The 18,484-nt window shown below is 39.1% G+C and overlaps 1 protein-coding gene and 2 pseudogenes across 2 annotated transcripts; 1 reads left to right on the top strand and 2 right to left on the bottom strand.

Annotated features, from left to right (window-relative positions):
- Positions 1-107: 107 nt before the first annotated feature.
- Positions 108-4,139, bottom strand: LOC113015242 (phytanoyl-CoA dioxygenase, peroxisomal pseudogene; annotated as a pseudogene).
- LOC113014928 (interferon-induced very large GTPase 1-like) lies at positions 1,381-9,122 on the top strand (annotated as a pseudogene). Its single transcript, XR_013904480.1, has 3 exons — positions 1,381-1,420; positions 5,715-5,752; positions 5,869-9,122. The product of XR_013904480.1 is annotated as an interferon-induced very large GTPase 1-like (transcript).
- A 3,328-nt stretch (positions 9,123-12,450) lies between these two features.
- LOC113014958 (XK-related protein 8-like) lies at positions 12,451-17,093 on the bottom strand. Its single transcript, XM_026156841.2, has 3 exons — positions 16,255-17,093; positions 15,785-15,975; positions 12,451-13,930 (listed from the first exon to the last, which is right to left on the bottom strand). The coding sequence occupies exons 1-3, from the start codon at positions 16,560-16,562 to the stop codon at positions 13,242-13,244; spliced, it is 1,188 nt and encodes a 395-aa protein (XP_026012626.2). The 5' UTR covers positions 16,563-17,093; the 3' UTR covers positions 12,451-13,241.
- Positions 17,094-18,484: the final 1,391 nt, after the last annotated feature.

Raw genomic sequence — 18,484 nt, 5'->3', positions numbered from 1 at the left:
CTCAGCAGAAAACCCCCCCAACACTTTGTTGCAGTGTTGCAAGCCTGTTGCTTCTCATTTAGCCGCTGCATTGATATAGTGAAGTTTCAGCTCAGATTCATCACCCTTCAGCAGTGTCTTGATATTGAAACCTTCTCTCCCTGCACCAGACGAACCAGAATGGCCCGTGTGTCTTTGAAAGTGACTTCATCACTAACAGCATACTTCCTCGCTACAATCTCCTTCACCTCTTTCTCTGTTTTCCTGTGTGTTTCCTTTCACATCAATATAATAGCAATTACTGCTGGCATACTAACAGGAGATGACCATGGCCAGGAGAAGCCCGGTGTCTGGTTCATATCAGGGCCGTGGATGAGCAGTGGGTGGAAGAAGACTGTGTCACCCTATTCCATTTCTAGGTGCACCCTGGGATACTGTGGGTCATAGTCTCGGACTCCATGGTACATCTTGTTCACTCAGCCCTCCAACTCAGGATAGTCATGTTCCTGCAGCATGCCATTGTGTGATCATGGCAGGACGACCAGGCAGATATTCTGCCTGTTCACTGTCTCCATAGCTGTCCATACAATCCCATCACATGGTCAAAAGAGGAAGTAATTCAGATCCTGATGAAATGGATGACAGGACGTCTTCTTACTTGCATCAGGAGGTTTGTTGATCAGCGTCGTGTGCATAGCCATGATATTCTGTCCAGTGAAACACTCAATTTACCAGCGATCCCTAAGTACATACCGTAGTTAGGGATTGCTGGTAAAGAGCCGTACCGGAAGAAGTCATGATCCTCCTGCAAGTCCTGCAGTTCAGAGACAGCTTTCTGATTTCAAATTCAAATTCAAATTTTATTTGTCACACACACACAACCATACACAGTATGACATGAAGTGAAATGCTTGTGGCTGTGCAATGCCTGACCATTACATGACAGTGGTTTTACAGTATTTACAATTTATAGGTTATTACAAAATTTACAGATTTAACTTAGAAATTTACAGTAAAAATGTGCAAATAGCAGAAAGATTATAAATTATAGGAAGTGTGCATGAAGGAAAACCAGAGTGCGTGTGGTGAGACCAAAGGAGGCTGAATAATTACGCACACCCCACTTTTCATTTATTAATTTGTAAAAAAAATGTTTGGAATCATGTATGATTTTCGTTCCACTTCTCACGTGTGCACCACTTTGTGTTGGTCTTTCACGTGGAATTCCAATAAAATTGATTCCTGTTTGTGGCTGTAATGTGACAAAATGCGGAAAAGTTTAACTTTTGCAAGCCACTGTATACATGCATCGTCTTCCTAATGTAATCCCCCCCCCCCCGATTGTTTTATAGGTTGACAGGAACTTTCTTTTATCTCCGCTGACAACTTCCCTTAGAAATCGAAACTAAACCGAGCTGCACAAACCAGGAACAAGAGATAGGTATGTATGTTGAATATAATTTTTTCTTGTTTGCCTCTAAAACAGTGCTTGTCACTGTACGATCATAAAAGGCCCGTACAAGAGCTGTTACAGGCTTAAAGAGGAGTGACGATCAGCGAGTAGCACTATGGCTTCATGCCGTGAAAAATCGCGTTCGAGTGATCCATTTACTGCGGTGAAGCCAGCCGACGCTTACATATTTTTTGCGCTCTTTTCCGGTAGTTCTTCTCCTTCAGATTCCTCCTTCGACTCGCCTACTCTAAATCTGTGCCGAGTTTCATCTCAAACTATTCTAAGATTTCCGATATCTATTGATTTTTTTCATGTTGTATTTACTTTCGTTTTGTTAAAAAGCACTGGCCTGGTTTCGAGTCTGATCTGCGTCCCTTTGCTGCATGCTCCCCCCTCTATCTCTCTCCACTTAACTGTCGGCCGACATGTTTGTTGCGAATTCCATATCAACTATCAAGGATGATTTTTAATACATTTAACATTCAATTTATTTTTTTTCCTGATTCTACTTTAACAATTTTTAATATGGCGTTATCATGTTCCATTAACTTTGCTGAATTTGAGGATAACTGTTATCTAATTCTTTAAATATAATGAATATTATAATTGTTTAATTTTATTTATCTGAGCGACTTCAGGTGAAATTTTACAGGCATGTAGAGTAGGTGAACAAAAAAAATCAATCCATTGAGATTTTGACGTCAACTATCAAGGATGATTTTTAATGAATTTTTGATATGCTGTTGTCATGTTGCATTGAGCTTGTTGAATTTAAGCAGAAATGTCCTTTAATCATGCAATAGATTGAGAGAAAACTCTCCTCTCATTATGAGTTGAAAAATGACTCCAAGATTCCTCACTGTGTTTTCAGTACACACAAATAAGCATGTCTGTCAAGGCCAGATTGTGGAGGGGACCAGAGAAAACTCCAGAGTCTTACATTTTTTATTAATTTATTTAATTTTTATTAATTAATTAATTAATTAATTTTTTTTTTTTAGCAAAGTCACATACTAATTCAGTATGAATTTTGTTTACCTTTAGCCAGCAGTTTCAGTGTCGCCTGCTCTGGCCCCTGGAATACAAACATTTTTGGTCCCTGATGTCTCTAAATCCACATTTCTAAGAACAGAGTCTCGAGCAAGTAATTTTTCCCCCCTTGATTTTTGCTTTGCAGAATAGGGAAAATTATTTTGTTGGTGGTGCACTGAGACTTCTATTTCAGGCTACAATTCCTTTTTACAGTCACCCTTTGAGCCAGATTTCCCAGCTGCTTGGTCTCAGTGATAACATGATCATACTCTTTTTGCTCCACTCTTCTGATTTGTTTCACTACCCTTTTCTTATGTTGCCACCTGATTTAAGTCAGATGTGTGTGTGTGTGTGTCCATATTATTATAAATTAAATATAATACTACTACTACTAGCAGTAGTAATAATAATAATATTAAAATAATAATTTGATACTCGTTATCTGAAATCTGTTTCTTCCTACATCAAAGTTAATGAGGACAAAGAATCATACATTCAGTGTAGTTCTTCAATTTGTTGTTGCACATGTGGTGACTGCATAGTTCTGGGGAAAAAATTAACGTTTTTTGCACTTATTTTCATTTCAATGCTGACTCAAAAGTTTGGTCATTCAACTTATTGAGTTACAGTTAAGTTGGTAAACTCTAACTCTAACTTACAGATGAGAACATTAAGAATAATTATAATTCTAAAGATAAAAGAAAATACAGTTGGGTCCATAAATATTTGGACAGAGACAACTGTTTTCTAATTTCAGTTCTGTACATTACCACAATGAATTTGAAAGAAACAACTCAGTTGATGTGCAGACTTCCAGCTTTAATTTAGTGGGTTGTATGTAAAGATTACATAAAAATGTGAGGACCTAAAGTGTTTTTAACACAATCCCTTCATTTTGGGGTAATTGGACAAATTAAATAACTGAAAATTAAATGTTCATTTATAACACTTGGTTGAAAACTTTGCTGACAATGACAGCCTGAAGTCTTGAATTCATGGACATGACCAAATGCTAGGTTTTCCATTCTTTAAACATGGGAACAAAGCTGGAGTACTGGTATTTATAAAACACTTATTGTTTTATTGAGAACTCAAAGTGCTTTACACTTCATGGAGTGGTAACCCATTTAAACAGCACTTCATTTTATTCCATGCATTATTGTCACTTACAGATTACTACATCAGGACCAATTTGGGGTTTATCATCAGTGGCGGAGCGGGGGGGTGGCTTACTGGGCTTAAGCCCGGGTTGTTTTTTCAGAAGCCCGGGGTCTTTTGGAGTGTAATTTGTTTCATAGTTAGATGCCTGACTGACAACTGTATGAAACAAAAACTACACACAATATTCGAAGCACATAGTGCACACTGTGGGAATTTACGACTGTGCGTAAATTCCCACACTGGAGAATTTAGTCCATATTCACATGAAACCTTTGCAGAGTTGCTGCAGATTTGTCATTGCAAATGAGATGATAACCATCATGTCCCAAAGAGGCTCTGCTGCATTGAGATCTGGCAATTGTGGAGGCCATTTGAACACAGTGAACATATTCAAGAAATAAGTTTGATTTGAGTTCTGGCTGATTGGAGCTGGCTCGGACCTAGCTTAGAAGAACAAAGAAAGCAGTTACAGCTGTTCAAACTAGTTCAAACCCCCCACTATGCTGGCCGACATGATTGACGATGGGTAAGCCGTGAGTACTCAGACTATGTTTATTGAACGACATATGGGAAGATCTTGAAGAAGCTCACGGCTTTGCAACGGGAAATAGATAGACCTGGTGACCAGTGATGGACATTGGTGCAGTTGTTCACATTAATCCAAACAATGATCTCCCTCAGTCATGTGGCTCCGGAACAGCAAATTCTTGTCCCTGATAACGGGACTGTTTTGTTTCTCTGACCCTATCCTTCAAGGACAGCTTTGTTGGCTGAAGGACTGTTGAGTTGAGTTATGAGACTCGTCAGACCAGCCAATAATTTTCTTCTATTGGTCAGTGGCCTCAATTGGGCCTGCCTTCCTGTGTGGAAATTCAAGTGTGCCAGGGCTCACAGGTGATTGGCTGGCCCAACTGCATGCAGATCGGTGTGTGCCATTCCACACACCATTGGCTGCTGCAGGATCCTCGGGCGCAGCGGACCAATGACGCGGCTGCCTGCGTTTGCCTGCGAGTACAAAAGGCTGAGGATTATTCACTTGTGGGGGACTCTTTGATTTGAACAGACTGTGTAGGCTGTGCCTCTGCCTTTGAGCCTCTTTTTTTGAGTTGCTGCCCTTATGGTTAGTTTTCTTTTGTTATTTGAATGTATGAGAGTTGTTTTTTTGTTGCTTAAATTGCCTTGTGAGTCGTTTCACTGAGGGTTTTCAGTTGTGATAGTAAACCTTGTGGGGTTTTTTAAAATTTGACCCTCCTGTCTCTGGGCTTATTTATGTTACCTCCCCTGTCACCTAGCAGAGCCAGGGCGTAACATAGTAAGCCTATATTGTGCACGCACAGATGATTTTTTGCATACATTTATTGGAACAAGTAGTTATTTTATTTACTGTTGCGTTCCTATGAGCTTGATGCAATCTAGTCATTCTTGTCTGTCTTCTAGCATTAACAAAGCATTTTCTCAGAGAGAGCTGCTATTCACTTGAAATTTTCTATCCGGTAACCACTCTGTGGTTATTGATGGCTATTTTGGAAAATCCCCCCCAAAATCCTGAAGCTTGGTTTGAATTAGGACAGGTTGGCTTGACCATTATCTGTAGTTGTGCGCACATACAGCTCTCCAGCATCAAAAATTTACTTTCACATCTGTTTTGACCTCTTAAGCTGCTCTTATATTATATCACAAAAATATTTGCATATTTGTGAAAATACCGCTATTAATTTGACATAAACAATAATGGTCATAGATTAACATCTGAATTTCACAGTAAAGGTTCAGGCATTGCAGAAAGTGACCAGATGTTTTGCAGAAACCTAAATAGGTCTAATGATGCCCAGTTTCTTCCACAGAGCAGGCTGTTACATTCAGTCTTTCACTTTTATACATGCCTGCAGTATCACACAGCAGCAGAAGTAATAAGCACTAAATTTAATTTTAGGAGGATGTGGGCATTTACATCTATGGCACAGCAGCAGTTACTATTTAAACAATGGTTCAGTTTCGATTTGATGCACTGATGATTTTCATTTTATCATACTATTGATTTAATCAGGCCATGTAGATGTAACTTACTGGTTCATTTTTTATGTTGCAGGCATCTCAGATGAGAACATGAGTGGAAACACAGAGAAGGTGGGAGAGCCCAAATATTTGTCACAAGAGCTTAAAGAATATTTAAGAATAGTCTCATTCTTTGACACTGTCATTTCTGAACATATGATGTGTTTTTATTTGCTTATTTATTACAGCCAGAGAAGGAAGAAGACAGTCAGAACAAGTCATGTCAAATAGAAACCGAGACAATGCTTGACAGACTTCATCTTCAAGGCAAAATTCAACAAAAGTTGTCACCAGCAGATTTTCTTCAAATACGTCCACCTGTGAAACAGATCGACCATGTAGAATCTGACAAAGATCTAGTTCACACTTTTCTCCATAGGCTGATAATGTTGGACTACAGGGCCAGATATATTTCTGTAAGATCAAGCTGTCAGATCAAGGAGTCGTTCAAAGCCTCCTCCAGTGACTGGGATGTTTTTGTGAGCAGCAGTGTGGACACACATAAGAAAGACAAGGTTTCTGTGCATCCAATGGACATTCAGATGGCAGTATTTCACTACTCAGACAGCTTCCTGAAACAGATGATGATTACAAAGCTCTCTCAGTGTCAGTATGCCTTACCTTTGCTTGTTCCTGACCCAGTTACAAAGGAGATTCAGTTTCCTCTGTGGACTTTCAGAGAAATAACAAAAACCTGGAAGGTAACTCAAATCAAAGATGACTCAACGATCGTCACCATGAAGAGTGTTCCAGTCTACAAAGCTGAAACACCCTTGGTGTCATTTTTCCGTCTGGGTTCTTTGTCAGTGTCTAAATCTCAGCTGATGAACACTTTGATCAACAACCGTCACGACACCTTCTTCCACAGAAACTGCCCAGGAAGCACCAAGTCTCGCTATCTGATGGATGGTGTGGCAGAGATTGCCTGGTACTGCCCTGCTGGAAAACCCAATGATGCCTTCAATGACTGCATTGCCTTTTGTAATCTCCATGGTGATGCTCTGTTGATTGAAAAACAGCGTGACATACTTATTGAAAAATCTTCCATCAATATTTTTGTATTGGTATCTCTTCAAAGCAATGAAGAAATTCAATCACTCATATCTTGTGTTTTTAAGTCTCATAAGCCTCTCATTTGTCTCACAGTTGATGGCAGCTGTGATGCTGTTAAGACAAAAAAGGGAAAATACATAATGGGGCTCAAAGATAGAAACCTCGCAGATGTATCTGAACACCTGAAGAAGATCATTCGCGAGGTTTTGTCTTCTCTTGATGGTTCCAGCTTGAAATCATCCTTCCAGCTTGAAACCATGGCTGAGCTCTCTGAAATCAGACTGGATGAAACTGACCCAGCCTGTGAAAGAGGGAAATCTGCTGCTATGAAAATAATCAATCTGCTTAAAAAGGATAACATGGATGTCTCAAAGATCAAAGATGAATTTCTCCCTTGTCAAAGCCAACTGTGGCACCAGTGGAGCAAAACACACAGAGGACTGTTTCATCTCAGAGGAGACATTGAAAAGGAGAAAAGTCAAAAGCAACAAGAACTGATGAACATACGTCAGAAACAATGTGCTGCTTCCTGCAGTAAACTGATGGAGTTCTTCACTGGAAGTCTCTCATCATTGCCGCCAACAGACAGAGAGTATTTCCTAAAATGGACTCAGATCTTCATAGATGCCCTCTCCACAGATGATGTTTCTTCAATTCTCCAAAGTTATGGTGAAAAGTGGTCTGAGGTCTTGGCTTTGAAGAACAAACATGACAAATCAGATCTGTTATTTAAAAAACAAACTGAACTCGAAGACATATCAAAAAAACTTCAGTCTGCAAGTTTTGGTTTGGAGCACATCTTCAGAGAAATGGGACAGATCTATGAAGCCCATAAAACAACACGAAGAGAGAGCAGAAACACTGACTGGTCTAAATACCCTGAGCTGGCTGCACAGCTGATGATATCAGGACACCCGATGGAGCTGATGGATGGTGATGCAGGTCATGTGCCTTTAACATGGATCTCCAGTCTTTTAGAAGAAGTCATCAAGAAACTGGGGAACCAGAGAGTTTTTGTGTTGTCAGTTTTGAGCCTACAAAGCAGTGGAAAATCAACAATGCTGAACACCATGTTTGGGCTGCAGTTTGCAGTGAGTGCTGGCAGGTGCACCAAAGGTGCCTTCATGCAGCTGCTCAAAGTATCAGAGGAGATGAAGAAAGACTTGAAGTTTGACTATGTTCTAGCAGTAAACACTGAAGGACTGCGTGCTCTTGAGGTAGAAGGTAACAATCTTCATCATGACAATGAACTGGCAACACTTGTTGTTGGTCTGGGAAACCTGACACTGATCAACGTTGTTGGAGAGAATCCGTCTGAGATGCAGGACATCCTGCAGATTGTTGTTCAGGCTTTCATGAGGATGAAGGGAGTTAAACTTTCTCCCAGTTGTGTGTTTGTTCACCAGAATGTCACAGATGTTGCAGCAGCAGAGAAAAACATGGATGGAAAGAGACCCCTGCAGGAAAAACTGGACCAGATGGCCAAACTAGCAGCCAAAGAGGAAGGTTGTGATGCAGAGTGCTTCAGTGATGTCATTGAATTTGATGTTCAGAAAGATGTGAAATACTGTGCCCAGCTGTGGGAGGGCAGTCCACCCATGGCTCCTCCAAATCCAGGTTACAGTGAGAGCATCCAGGAAGTGAAGAACACCATCCTCTCTAAAGCTTCAAAGTCTGCTGGGATCACTCTCTCACAGTTCAAAACAAACATCAAGGACCTGTGGACTGCACTGCTGAATGAAAGTTTTGTTTTCAGTTTTAAAAACACACATGAAATTGCAGTGTACAGAAAACTGGAAGTCCAGTATGGGAGCTGGACCTGGACCCTGAGGGAAAACATGTTGACCATTGAAAGCCAACTTCATAACAGAATTGAAAATGGAAAACTTCATGAGGTTGAACGGTCTTATCTTTTTAACGAAACACGTAAAACATATGAAGAAGTCAGAAAAGAAATGACAAAGTACTTTGAAGATGACAGAGAGAAAGAGATCTTGGCTCAGTGGAGAGGGCGATTTGAAATCAAAATGAAAGACTTTCATGATGAACAGGTGAACAAAGTGAAAAGAAAACTGGACGGCGTTATCCAGCAGAAGAAAGCTTGTAAAATACTGGATGAGAAAAAATCAGAGTTTGAGAACAAGCTGCTACAGAAGAGCTAAGAGCTCGCTCAGAAACTGAAGGATAAGGCTAAAGATGAAAAAGAGCTTCAACGACAGTTCAGCTCTGTTTGGAGCAGCTGGGTTACTGAATTAACAGCAGATATAAAACCTGTTGAAGAAATTAACTTAAAACAAGATCAGTTAATTATCCTTCAAGAACTTGGTTTTGAGCCAACTCTCATAGATGATTGTAAAAAAAAGTGAGAGATACAAGAAAATATCAGACGTTGGTGATTATTCAGTTTATATGATGACAAGTAGTAATCAGTTGATTGGTTTTATACAAAATCGTATTTCAAGACACCCTTTGTCCCATGAAGAACAACAACAGATCAGATCGCTCATTGTCCAAGCTGAAAAAGAGTCACTTCATGCAATCCAAAGCAAACCTGTAGTTACAAGAGGCTACTCAACAACTTATTTGCATGAAGTGGCCAATCATGTGACAGAAAAAGTTCAGAAATATCTGTCAGAGAAGAATTACACTTTAAACAAGGAGTTTAGAGTTGATCTCTTGCTTCATGTGTTCTGCAGGGCAGAAAGTTGGCTTCTAGAGTCACACAATAAATTTAAAATGAGCAATGATCCAATCACTTATTTGGAAAGCAAGAAAACACAGTATTACACAGTTTTTAGAAGCTTTTTTAAAGAAAACTCATCTGCTGTTGTGCTTGGTGAACTAATCTGTGAAAAGTTGAAAGCTTCCACTGTTGAGGCTGTTTGTAACAAGACTGCCATTGATCTCGCTGGAAGGATGAGGTGTAATTTCCCAGCATTCGGTGGGAACAGACTGAACTTGGAGAAACATATGTTGAAGTCACTCGTTGAGAAAGAAAACTTTTATGATTTCATCACTTACATCACAAATCCAAGGAAACAAATGGAAGCTTTCATTAAAGCAGAAGTACAGCAATACATCTACATGAGTCACAACGATGAAGCTGTGAATATACTCAAGAAAAATGTTGATGGCATCAAAACAACTGTGAGTCAGGCTTTATTTACTGCAACACAAAAAGTCCATACTCAAAAGGGAGACACAGATATGTGGCTGAATGAATTTTCTAACATCCTAAAGGATGAGCTGACAATAGACAACATTTTTTCTGAAAACTTCAGCGACATAAGAGATTTTCACTTTCTCAAGGAAGAGATAGAAAAAGGATTTAAACCCATCATTAAGGACATGTATAGCCTCTCCCTGGATAAGCTGAAGGAATCCAGGCATAAGCCTGAAGAAATCCTCATAGATCAGCTTTGTAACTGCTGCTGGGTAAAGTGTCCATTCTGTGCAGCTGTTTGTACCAACACCATGAAAGATCACAGTCCTGATGACCACAGCACTCCTTTTCATCGACCTGGTGGGATAAAGGGATATTACTATAGAAAAACTAAAGAGCTCAGCGTCACTGTCTGCACAACAATTGTTACAAGTGAAGGATGTTTTTACAATAGCTCACAGAAAGCCATTCCCTACAAACAGTACAGAACTGCTGGTCCACCGTATGATACCTGGAGCATCACACCTGATGGGTCTAAACTGGCATATTGGAAATGGTTTGTTTGTCAATTTAAAACACAACTGGAAGAGCACTATGAGAAAAAGTTCCAGGGCAGAGGAGCTATTCCAGATCAATGGAAAAAAATATCTAAATATGAAGCCATTAAAAGTCTGGAAATGTTTTAATGAGTCAAAGAAACTGCAAATCTGCTGAAAATTATTATACTTGTTTTCACCTAATAACTCTTGAATCCAGCTGTGACAGTCTGATTTTTGTCTGAGTGAGAAGGAAAAAGGAAATTCTATAAATTATTAACATGAAGATGTTATGAGTGACTATAAGTGAATTCGCAAAAAGTACAAAGTGAAATACAAAAGTCACATTCTCAGTGTTGTGTCTATCTAGGCTTTCAGAGTGTTTTCCAGATAAATACATTTTTAACCTAATTTTGTTAATTAGCATATCATTTACCTGTTTATAACAAAGATTTTTTGTTTATCAAATAGTCAAAAAATGTAAGGAAACTAAATCATAAAACTGCTCCTCAAACAAGTGTTAACACTCTTTGATCATTAATTTCAAACATTGCATCTGAAACCACAACAAAAACATCGTCTTTTGTAATTGAGTGGTGTAATTTTCAGTTTTAGATTCAATGTTTAAGTTAAAGTTTATTCTCACAGATATATGATTTGAGATCTGTTTGACTGTCTTATGCTAATTTCATCTAAACCTGTTATATCCACACTGAATTTTGTTTAACTCGACTTTCATTTCATCTCAGCTCTTTTTTTGTCTCAGCACTGGAATGATTTTTTTAATTCTTTGTTAGCATGTTTAGTCAAGTGAAAAATTACAACTGTCAACAGTTTGAAACCTTTTTGTTTTCTATGTCTTAAATAATAAAATAGTTTATGCTTCATCTCATTTGAATTGCTTGATTTTTTTTCATTGTGTACAACATTGAATGCAGAATAGTCCATCTAATTGTCAAAATCTGCTAACCTTATATTTCATAAATTGCACTGATATGGAGCAGCAACAACTGATAAAACACAGATGAAACAAACCTGACAGCTCTCTGTCAACTGGCTGTTTGTGTGATCAGATTTGTAAATTTGCAAATAAGTTTCAGTTACTTTGTTTTCATGTGTAACTTTTGCTACACTTCTGTCATGGCAGATCAGCAAATGTGTGAGGAGAGTTGTTTGTAAATAAGTTCAGTCAGTGCATTAGGCCTGAGCTCAGGCTCACAAACTCAGGTATTCTCTCAGACTGTACCTGTACCATAATTTGCCAAGTACCTACCACTAGATGGCGCAGTACTGAGCAATTTAAGTGTGAAATTGGTAGCAGTGGTTGTGCTGATACAAGGCCGGCTCAGCTTTTACAGACTACAATGGATTTATCATGTTCTTGCTGTAAGTTTGTGTTAATGTTTTGGTTTTTTTAGTGGCTGTCACTGGTAATTCATATTGGAGCTGCATTAACTGAAACGGTTAACTAAAAAACTCCCTCTGTGAGTGTCTCACAGGATCTGATCTCCAACTAGAAGCCAGGGAGATGCGCTTTAAACTCACTGTTTAACCTTAACAGAATGTGTTCAAATCCCTTTGAGCTTGCACAGCTCTGGCTCACCATACAGCTGCAACAGCACAAATGGCAGGCTGGAAAATATTGAAATATGGTTGCAGTAAAAATGTCAGAGCACTTGCTTTGTTACATCACAATGTGAAATGTGAATAAGCAGTTAAACTGTGTACAAATCCCAGGAGCAGCCTGCACAGCACAGGCTGGACCCTTAAATATGCTTTTCAGGCAGCTCACTGGAAGGTCGGTGATTCCTCTGTGACCTTCTCATCTTGACCCTTTAAAACTTCTGCCCTGATCCCAAACATCCACAAACTAAAATCTGTGCACATTTAGCTTCTTTTACAGGAACACAGTACTGACACATTAATATATAATGTAAACACAGTGACCACAAAAAGGGGGGAAATTAAGTGAAGTAAGAGAATTAAAAGGAAAAAAAGAACACATGAGACCAGCATAAGGATGTTATAATAGCTGATTATGTTTACTTAATTAGTTGTTTCCTTACTTTTCCACACTAAGCAGCAGAAAGAACTGAGATTTTCAGAGTTCTTTATATATTTATGCATTTGCACACACATGCACGTGTGCACATTCACACACAGACAACTTCAACCCTCAAATACAGTATAAGGTTACATAGTTAATATGTGTTAAATTACATGTTAACACCTACAACCAAAATGGTTTTATTAATCTTTCTATTTTTCTAATTTTTTTCCCCGCTTTCTGTATTTTTGCTGCTTCGTTGTCGATACCTCGTTAATACCTTTATACCTATTTCACACCTCCTACATCACAACTATTGCGTAAGAAAAAGATGCTCACAAAATGGTATAGAAATGGGAATTTAAAAAGCACACACACAAATGTTCTAGCTTTAAAATGACCATTTAAAAAAATTTTGTAAACATGATTTTTATACTGGTTTAATACTGTCATATATTTTAGGGAGGCAGACCCATTCATTAGCATTAGCAAACTCATCTCTTTGTCAACTCATCACTATTTCATACAAGCATGTAACAAGTGAGGCATTTTAAATGCTTCATTAGAGGAAAGCACAAGTTAATACAGAGAAAAGTGGTTTCTGTAAATTTATCCCCAGATAAACCTGAGTAACATAATAAGATATTGTATCTGTGGTTAATCAAGCAGCAGGTCAGAGTCCTCAGTCCCACACAGCCGTGTGACCTACATGACTCAGTCTCTTTCTAATCTCCACGTCTTGTGGATGTCAAATGATGCAGGTCAGCAGAAGAAATTCTCGGCCAGCTTCCTCATTCTTTTATTGTCAGTGGCCTTAAGGGGACGTGTAGGAACTGAATGAGATCGCTCTTCCTCTTCAGGTTGCTCCTCTGTGATGGTGGCCCCTTTCAGCTTATCTTTATCAAGGTTTGGATGGAAGAACGTATAATAAATAACTTTAAATAACAGACCAAGGACGTAAACTGCAACAACACAGGCAGCTGTGGTTAAAGGGTGTGTCACAAAATCAGGAGGATCTGTGCTCATCTTCCAGCACCACAAACCACAGAGGATGCAAATATCAATAAGGATATACGCGTGATAGAGCACGGACCTGATCCTCATCCCCTTGGCCACACTAAACCAGTTAAAATACCAAATGAGGCCAACAGTGGTTCTGTAAAGCCATTCTCCACGAGGGTCATCCATGAAGTTGGTCTTGGATCGCCAAGCGAAGAAGAATAAAACCAGCCAAGAGCAGATGAAGTGGGCGAAGATGAAGCAGGGCAGCACGGAGGCGAAAAGAGCGATAGCAGCGATTCGAGAAGAGATGAGAACCAGGTTCCAGATGAAGTAGAAAACTAACGAGATCATGTGGTGTTTTTCCTTCTCTGGCAGGAAGGTGCGCATTGAGTGATCGTAGGTGGTCAAAAAGGAGGCGATGGACAAAGTCGAGCCGATGGCCTTCAACACTGAGGAGAGAGCGAGGGGCAGAGTTAGAACAAACGTTGATTCTTTGTTAGAAGATCCAAGTAATTTACGAGTTCAAAAAGCAACCCCAAATATTTTCAAACATTTTTTGTCATTCAGTATTTTATTATTTCGACTGTATGATGTTTGTTTTCACAGAAACAGCGATCATTTGGCATTTAACATTTTCACATCAACCAATTATAATAGGTTAGTATAATTATTTCTCTTCTATTCACATCTCTGTGTGAGCTCCAGCAAAGATGCTTTTAACTGTCTGCTGCAATTTCACTTTCCAAAATTTGATGACCAGATTTCACACAAAAATTGAAGCAATTTTGAATTTGATGGCAGCAACACGTCTCATGGAGGCAAAAGAAGGCTGGACAAGTAAGTGAACAATTTCAGAAAAATGTTCCTCAGTGTTCCTCATCATCTACACTGAAAAAAAGGGATTGGCCAGCTCTTGGATTTACATAAGCAGCTTGCATGTATTTAACACAAGTGACTCATGCTTTAAAGTTAAGTGTAACTATATAGTGTAGAAACTACATGATTAAATTGTTCATATCATGTTCGAGTGAAGTAAGTCAATGATATAGCAATGGTAAATCACGCAACTCTGCACAGGATTTCAGTTCACGCTTTGGATCGTGGTTTGAGGAAGGCATCCATCTCAGTCAAGTCGATCAGCCGCCTCTACTTTTTTTTGGTATACCGAAAAAAGTAAATTGGGTGGTTGTTACATTAAAAAAGTCTAACTTGTAATTTGAAGAAAATAATTTCATGTTTCTATGGTAAAAGTAATTAAATCATGAAGGATCTGTATGAAATTCAGCAACTTAATTTGTTCCTGGTGAGGTGACCTGTTACAATCTAGTAAGAGTGGTTAGTTTCTGGACTCATGAAATTAACAAGATCACATGAGTTTTCAAAAACTGCAGAAAAACCACTGGAGTTATAAGAGGCAGACAGCTACACACACACCACGTGTATGCCATCGCTTTGTGGTTCAAATCCACAATCCACTGGGTGTTCTGGTTTCCTCCCCTAACAGTAGCACAATTAGAGTTAGGTTAATTGGTGATTCCAAATTGCTCCTGAATGTGAGTGTAAATGGTTGTTTGTCTCTATGTGATAGACTGGTGAGCTGTCCAGGGTGTACCCTGCCTCCACATCTGGAAAGACACCATCAATGCTGAAAGTTTCTAGAACAACACCTGCTCCCATACAGACCTTTATGTAGCGAAAGCCTTAGAAACAAACTAAACAACACAGCAAGACAAGGCTGAACTGCATACTGCGTGTATTATAAAGGCTTCACGATAGAGTCTGGGTGACCTGGTCTGCCTTCAGTCACAATCTCTCACCAACTGAAAACATTTGCAGCATCATGAAACAAAAAATACGACTCAGAACTGTTGATCAGCTAGAATCTTACATCAGGCAAGAATGGGACAGTGTTCCTCTCCCAAATGTCCAGCAGCTCATCTCCTCAGTTCCCAGACATTTACAGTCTGTTGTTAAAAGAAGAGGGCAAACTACACAGTGGGAAATTTGACCCTGCTCCTATTTTTTGACACATGCTGCTGCCATCAAACTCAAAATGAGCTTGATGATAGACTGATATATTTTCTATGTTCTGTTGTAAATAAAATAAGTGTTTATTAATTTTGCAGATCATTGGAATTTGTTTTTATTTACAATTTATACAGCGTCCCAACTCTTTTGGAATTCAAGTTATAAATAGATGAGAAAACTTTGAATGTGGTTTTATTCGTAATTCTACTTTCAATGAAAAGCTACACCTGAGTGATCCAAGTATACGTGATCAAAAGCTGAGTAACAAACTGTACCTGTAACAGGATCCAGCCGACATTTGTCCAGAATGATGGTGAGCATGAGAGCAAGCTGCGGGGCGCTCTCTGAAAACGTCTCTATGAAGCGCAAAATTCGGAGATCCTGTCTCAGAAACTTGGCCACACTCTCAGCGTCAGCGCGCTTTCTGTATAAGCTTTGCACAGACTTCTCCATGACTCCTGCATACCTGAGAACCAGAAGAACCAGTTACAACAAATCCTCCCGCCAGACACGCTGAACTGAAAAGATCTCGAAGCAGAAAAGGAGCAACAAACGTCCGAACAAAACAGGCTTTACTAAGATGATTTAATGTTACTACAGGTGTGTACTTCTGTAGTGCAGCTGCCAAACAAACAAGTTCATGTAAATTTATTTCCTATAAATCAAATATTTCAAGGAACAGGTGAGGAAATGTAAAGATGGTGCCTGGGGCTCTATGAACGCACAAATATCATCATGAAACAACCTGAAGAAGATCCCCAGCTGGAAAACATGCAGCAGCTTGAGCTGGCACTGGCTCGGCTTCTTCTCAATCTTTGTCTTCATCTTAAAATCATCGTAGCGGTACCACAGCCAGCTGTACACCTGAACCAACATGGACGAGCCCAAGAGAAACAGCAGCAGGAGGCTGAAGTACACGTAGGCCTTCTGCTTGTAGAGGGACACAGCAGCCCATATATCCAGCCCTATATCAAGCAGGAAAGACAACAAGTTCACACAAGTGAAGAGAAAGTCCCGAGTGCAGCATTTAAACTCATCCTCTGAGCCCGGCATGCTGACTAGATGGCCTGCTTCTAAAGCAACTATATGTTAAGGTTTAAGACAGCTCATAAACTGAAACTGAAAGAGGCAGTGTTTAAAAAACACCTCCTAGAAACTGATCCACACATCTTAAAGACATATTGTACCATTTTACACACATGGATACATATAATCAACTGTAGTATGTCCACCGAGACATGACTACAACTTAAAACAACCTAAAACTGTAAAAACAAAAATAAAAGAAGAAAAACTCAACGTCAACACATTAAGATTGACGAGAGAAAAATGAAAAATAAGCAACGATCTGGACTTTTGATATCAGCAGAGATCGTTCCGAATGCATTAAACCATTTATATTTCAGATCTTCTCATAATTTAATAAAGTTATTTCTCACTCCCAACGTGTGTCCTTCAGGCTTATGCCCCATAAACAGAATACAACACAAATTCTTTGCGCTATTGGAAAAAAACCTTTTCAAATAATCAAGTAGTAGATGTTGTATACTTTCAGATTTTCAACACAATTAATGCATCAAATCACTGTCACTGATTCCCGATCCAAATATCTGATAAACATCAAAAAAGTTTATCTGAACACTTTCTATCAACTATTACTGATGTGCAAGTGTTCTAACTTTAAATTTTCTGATATCAGATCAGGTCAAGTCTGAATTGAAACTAAAGTAAACAAAGATTTTAGTGTCAGCTCTGATAACAAAGTAAACAAACATGGAGTGGGTGAGTGAGATAAACACTAGCTTTTGTTATCTAAACACACAGAAATGCGTTTAGAGCAGGGCGCCTACTGATCAGGTTGGTGATTTGACGATGATTTCATTACAGTAGATTTAGCATTTTTTTGTTTTTAACTCCTACACATGGGCTTATTTTTTCAATATGGCCATCCACAATAATACTAGACCTTTGTACAGCCTTTGTGATTGGTATTCCTATTACTGCAGCCATGGCATGAGCTGAAAAATAAGAAATCATGATACAGTATTTTTTAAAAATACTGTATATTGTGACAAAATGTGGTCCTATGTCATATGCTTGCACCTTCCACTGATGCAGGCCAGGGGGCGCCCTTTCCCCTGTTTTCTCTAGGCTCCTTCACTTAAACCAAACACATCCCCACAAGGGATGAATAAAGCCGACTGTTGTCTACATCCCAGTGGTGTGCTGTGAAGACAGATAAGTTCTTTCAACTGACATAGTTAATTTATTAAAACAGCTTTTTTTCCTGTGAACTTTAGTGCTCAGTTTCCTAAACCATGAAACTTTTTTACTGTTTTCATTTGAAACTAAACATAATTCTTGTCTGAGAAAAGTCACAGACACCTGATAAAAGCATAAATTATTTGGTTTATTAAATAACCAATAATTGTTTATCAAATCATTTATCAAATGATAAGAGTGTCCTAGCTGGTTGGGATCAGGATCAGGATAGTGTTTTTTTGATTTAAATTTTTTTTATGAAAGTTGTTACATTTACAGAAAACTACAGTCAAAACTGAAATATATGAGAATTTAGAGATCACTTTATAAAACTTCGCAGTTACTTTAAGTGATCATCACTAATCCATATGACAGTCCACACTTGTGCACACAAGACAAAGAAATATGACAGTGCAATACTTTTCTGCTTGTTATTTAAATATTTTTCTGTGTAGCTTTGTTTGTGTCACTGTGTGCATATCTATGTTGTGTTTTTAACCATCGTCCGTATGCCATCCATCCATCCATCCATCCATCCATCCATCCTCATCCGCTTTGTCCGGGGCCGGGTCGCGGGGGCAGCAGCCTAAGCAAAGAGGCCCAGACCTCCCTCTCCCCAGCCACCTCCTCCAGCTTATCCGGGGGAATACCAAGGCGTTCCCAGGCCAGCCGAGAGATATAATCTCTCCAGCGTGTCCTGGGTCTGCCCCGGG

Source organism: Astatotilapia calliptera, chromosome 22 (genome assembly GCF_964374335.1).
Source record: "Astatotilapia calliptera chromosome 22, fAstCal68.1, whole genome shotgun sequence".
Taxonomy (NCBI): Eukaryota; Metazoa; Chordata; class Actinopteri; order Cichliformes; family Cichlidae; genus Astatotilapia; species Astatotilapia calliptera.
The sequence above is the reverse complement of the archived record's forward strand: the minus strand, read 5'-3'. Positions and strand labels throughout refer to the sequence as shown.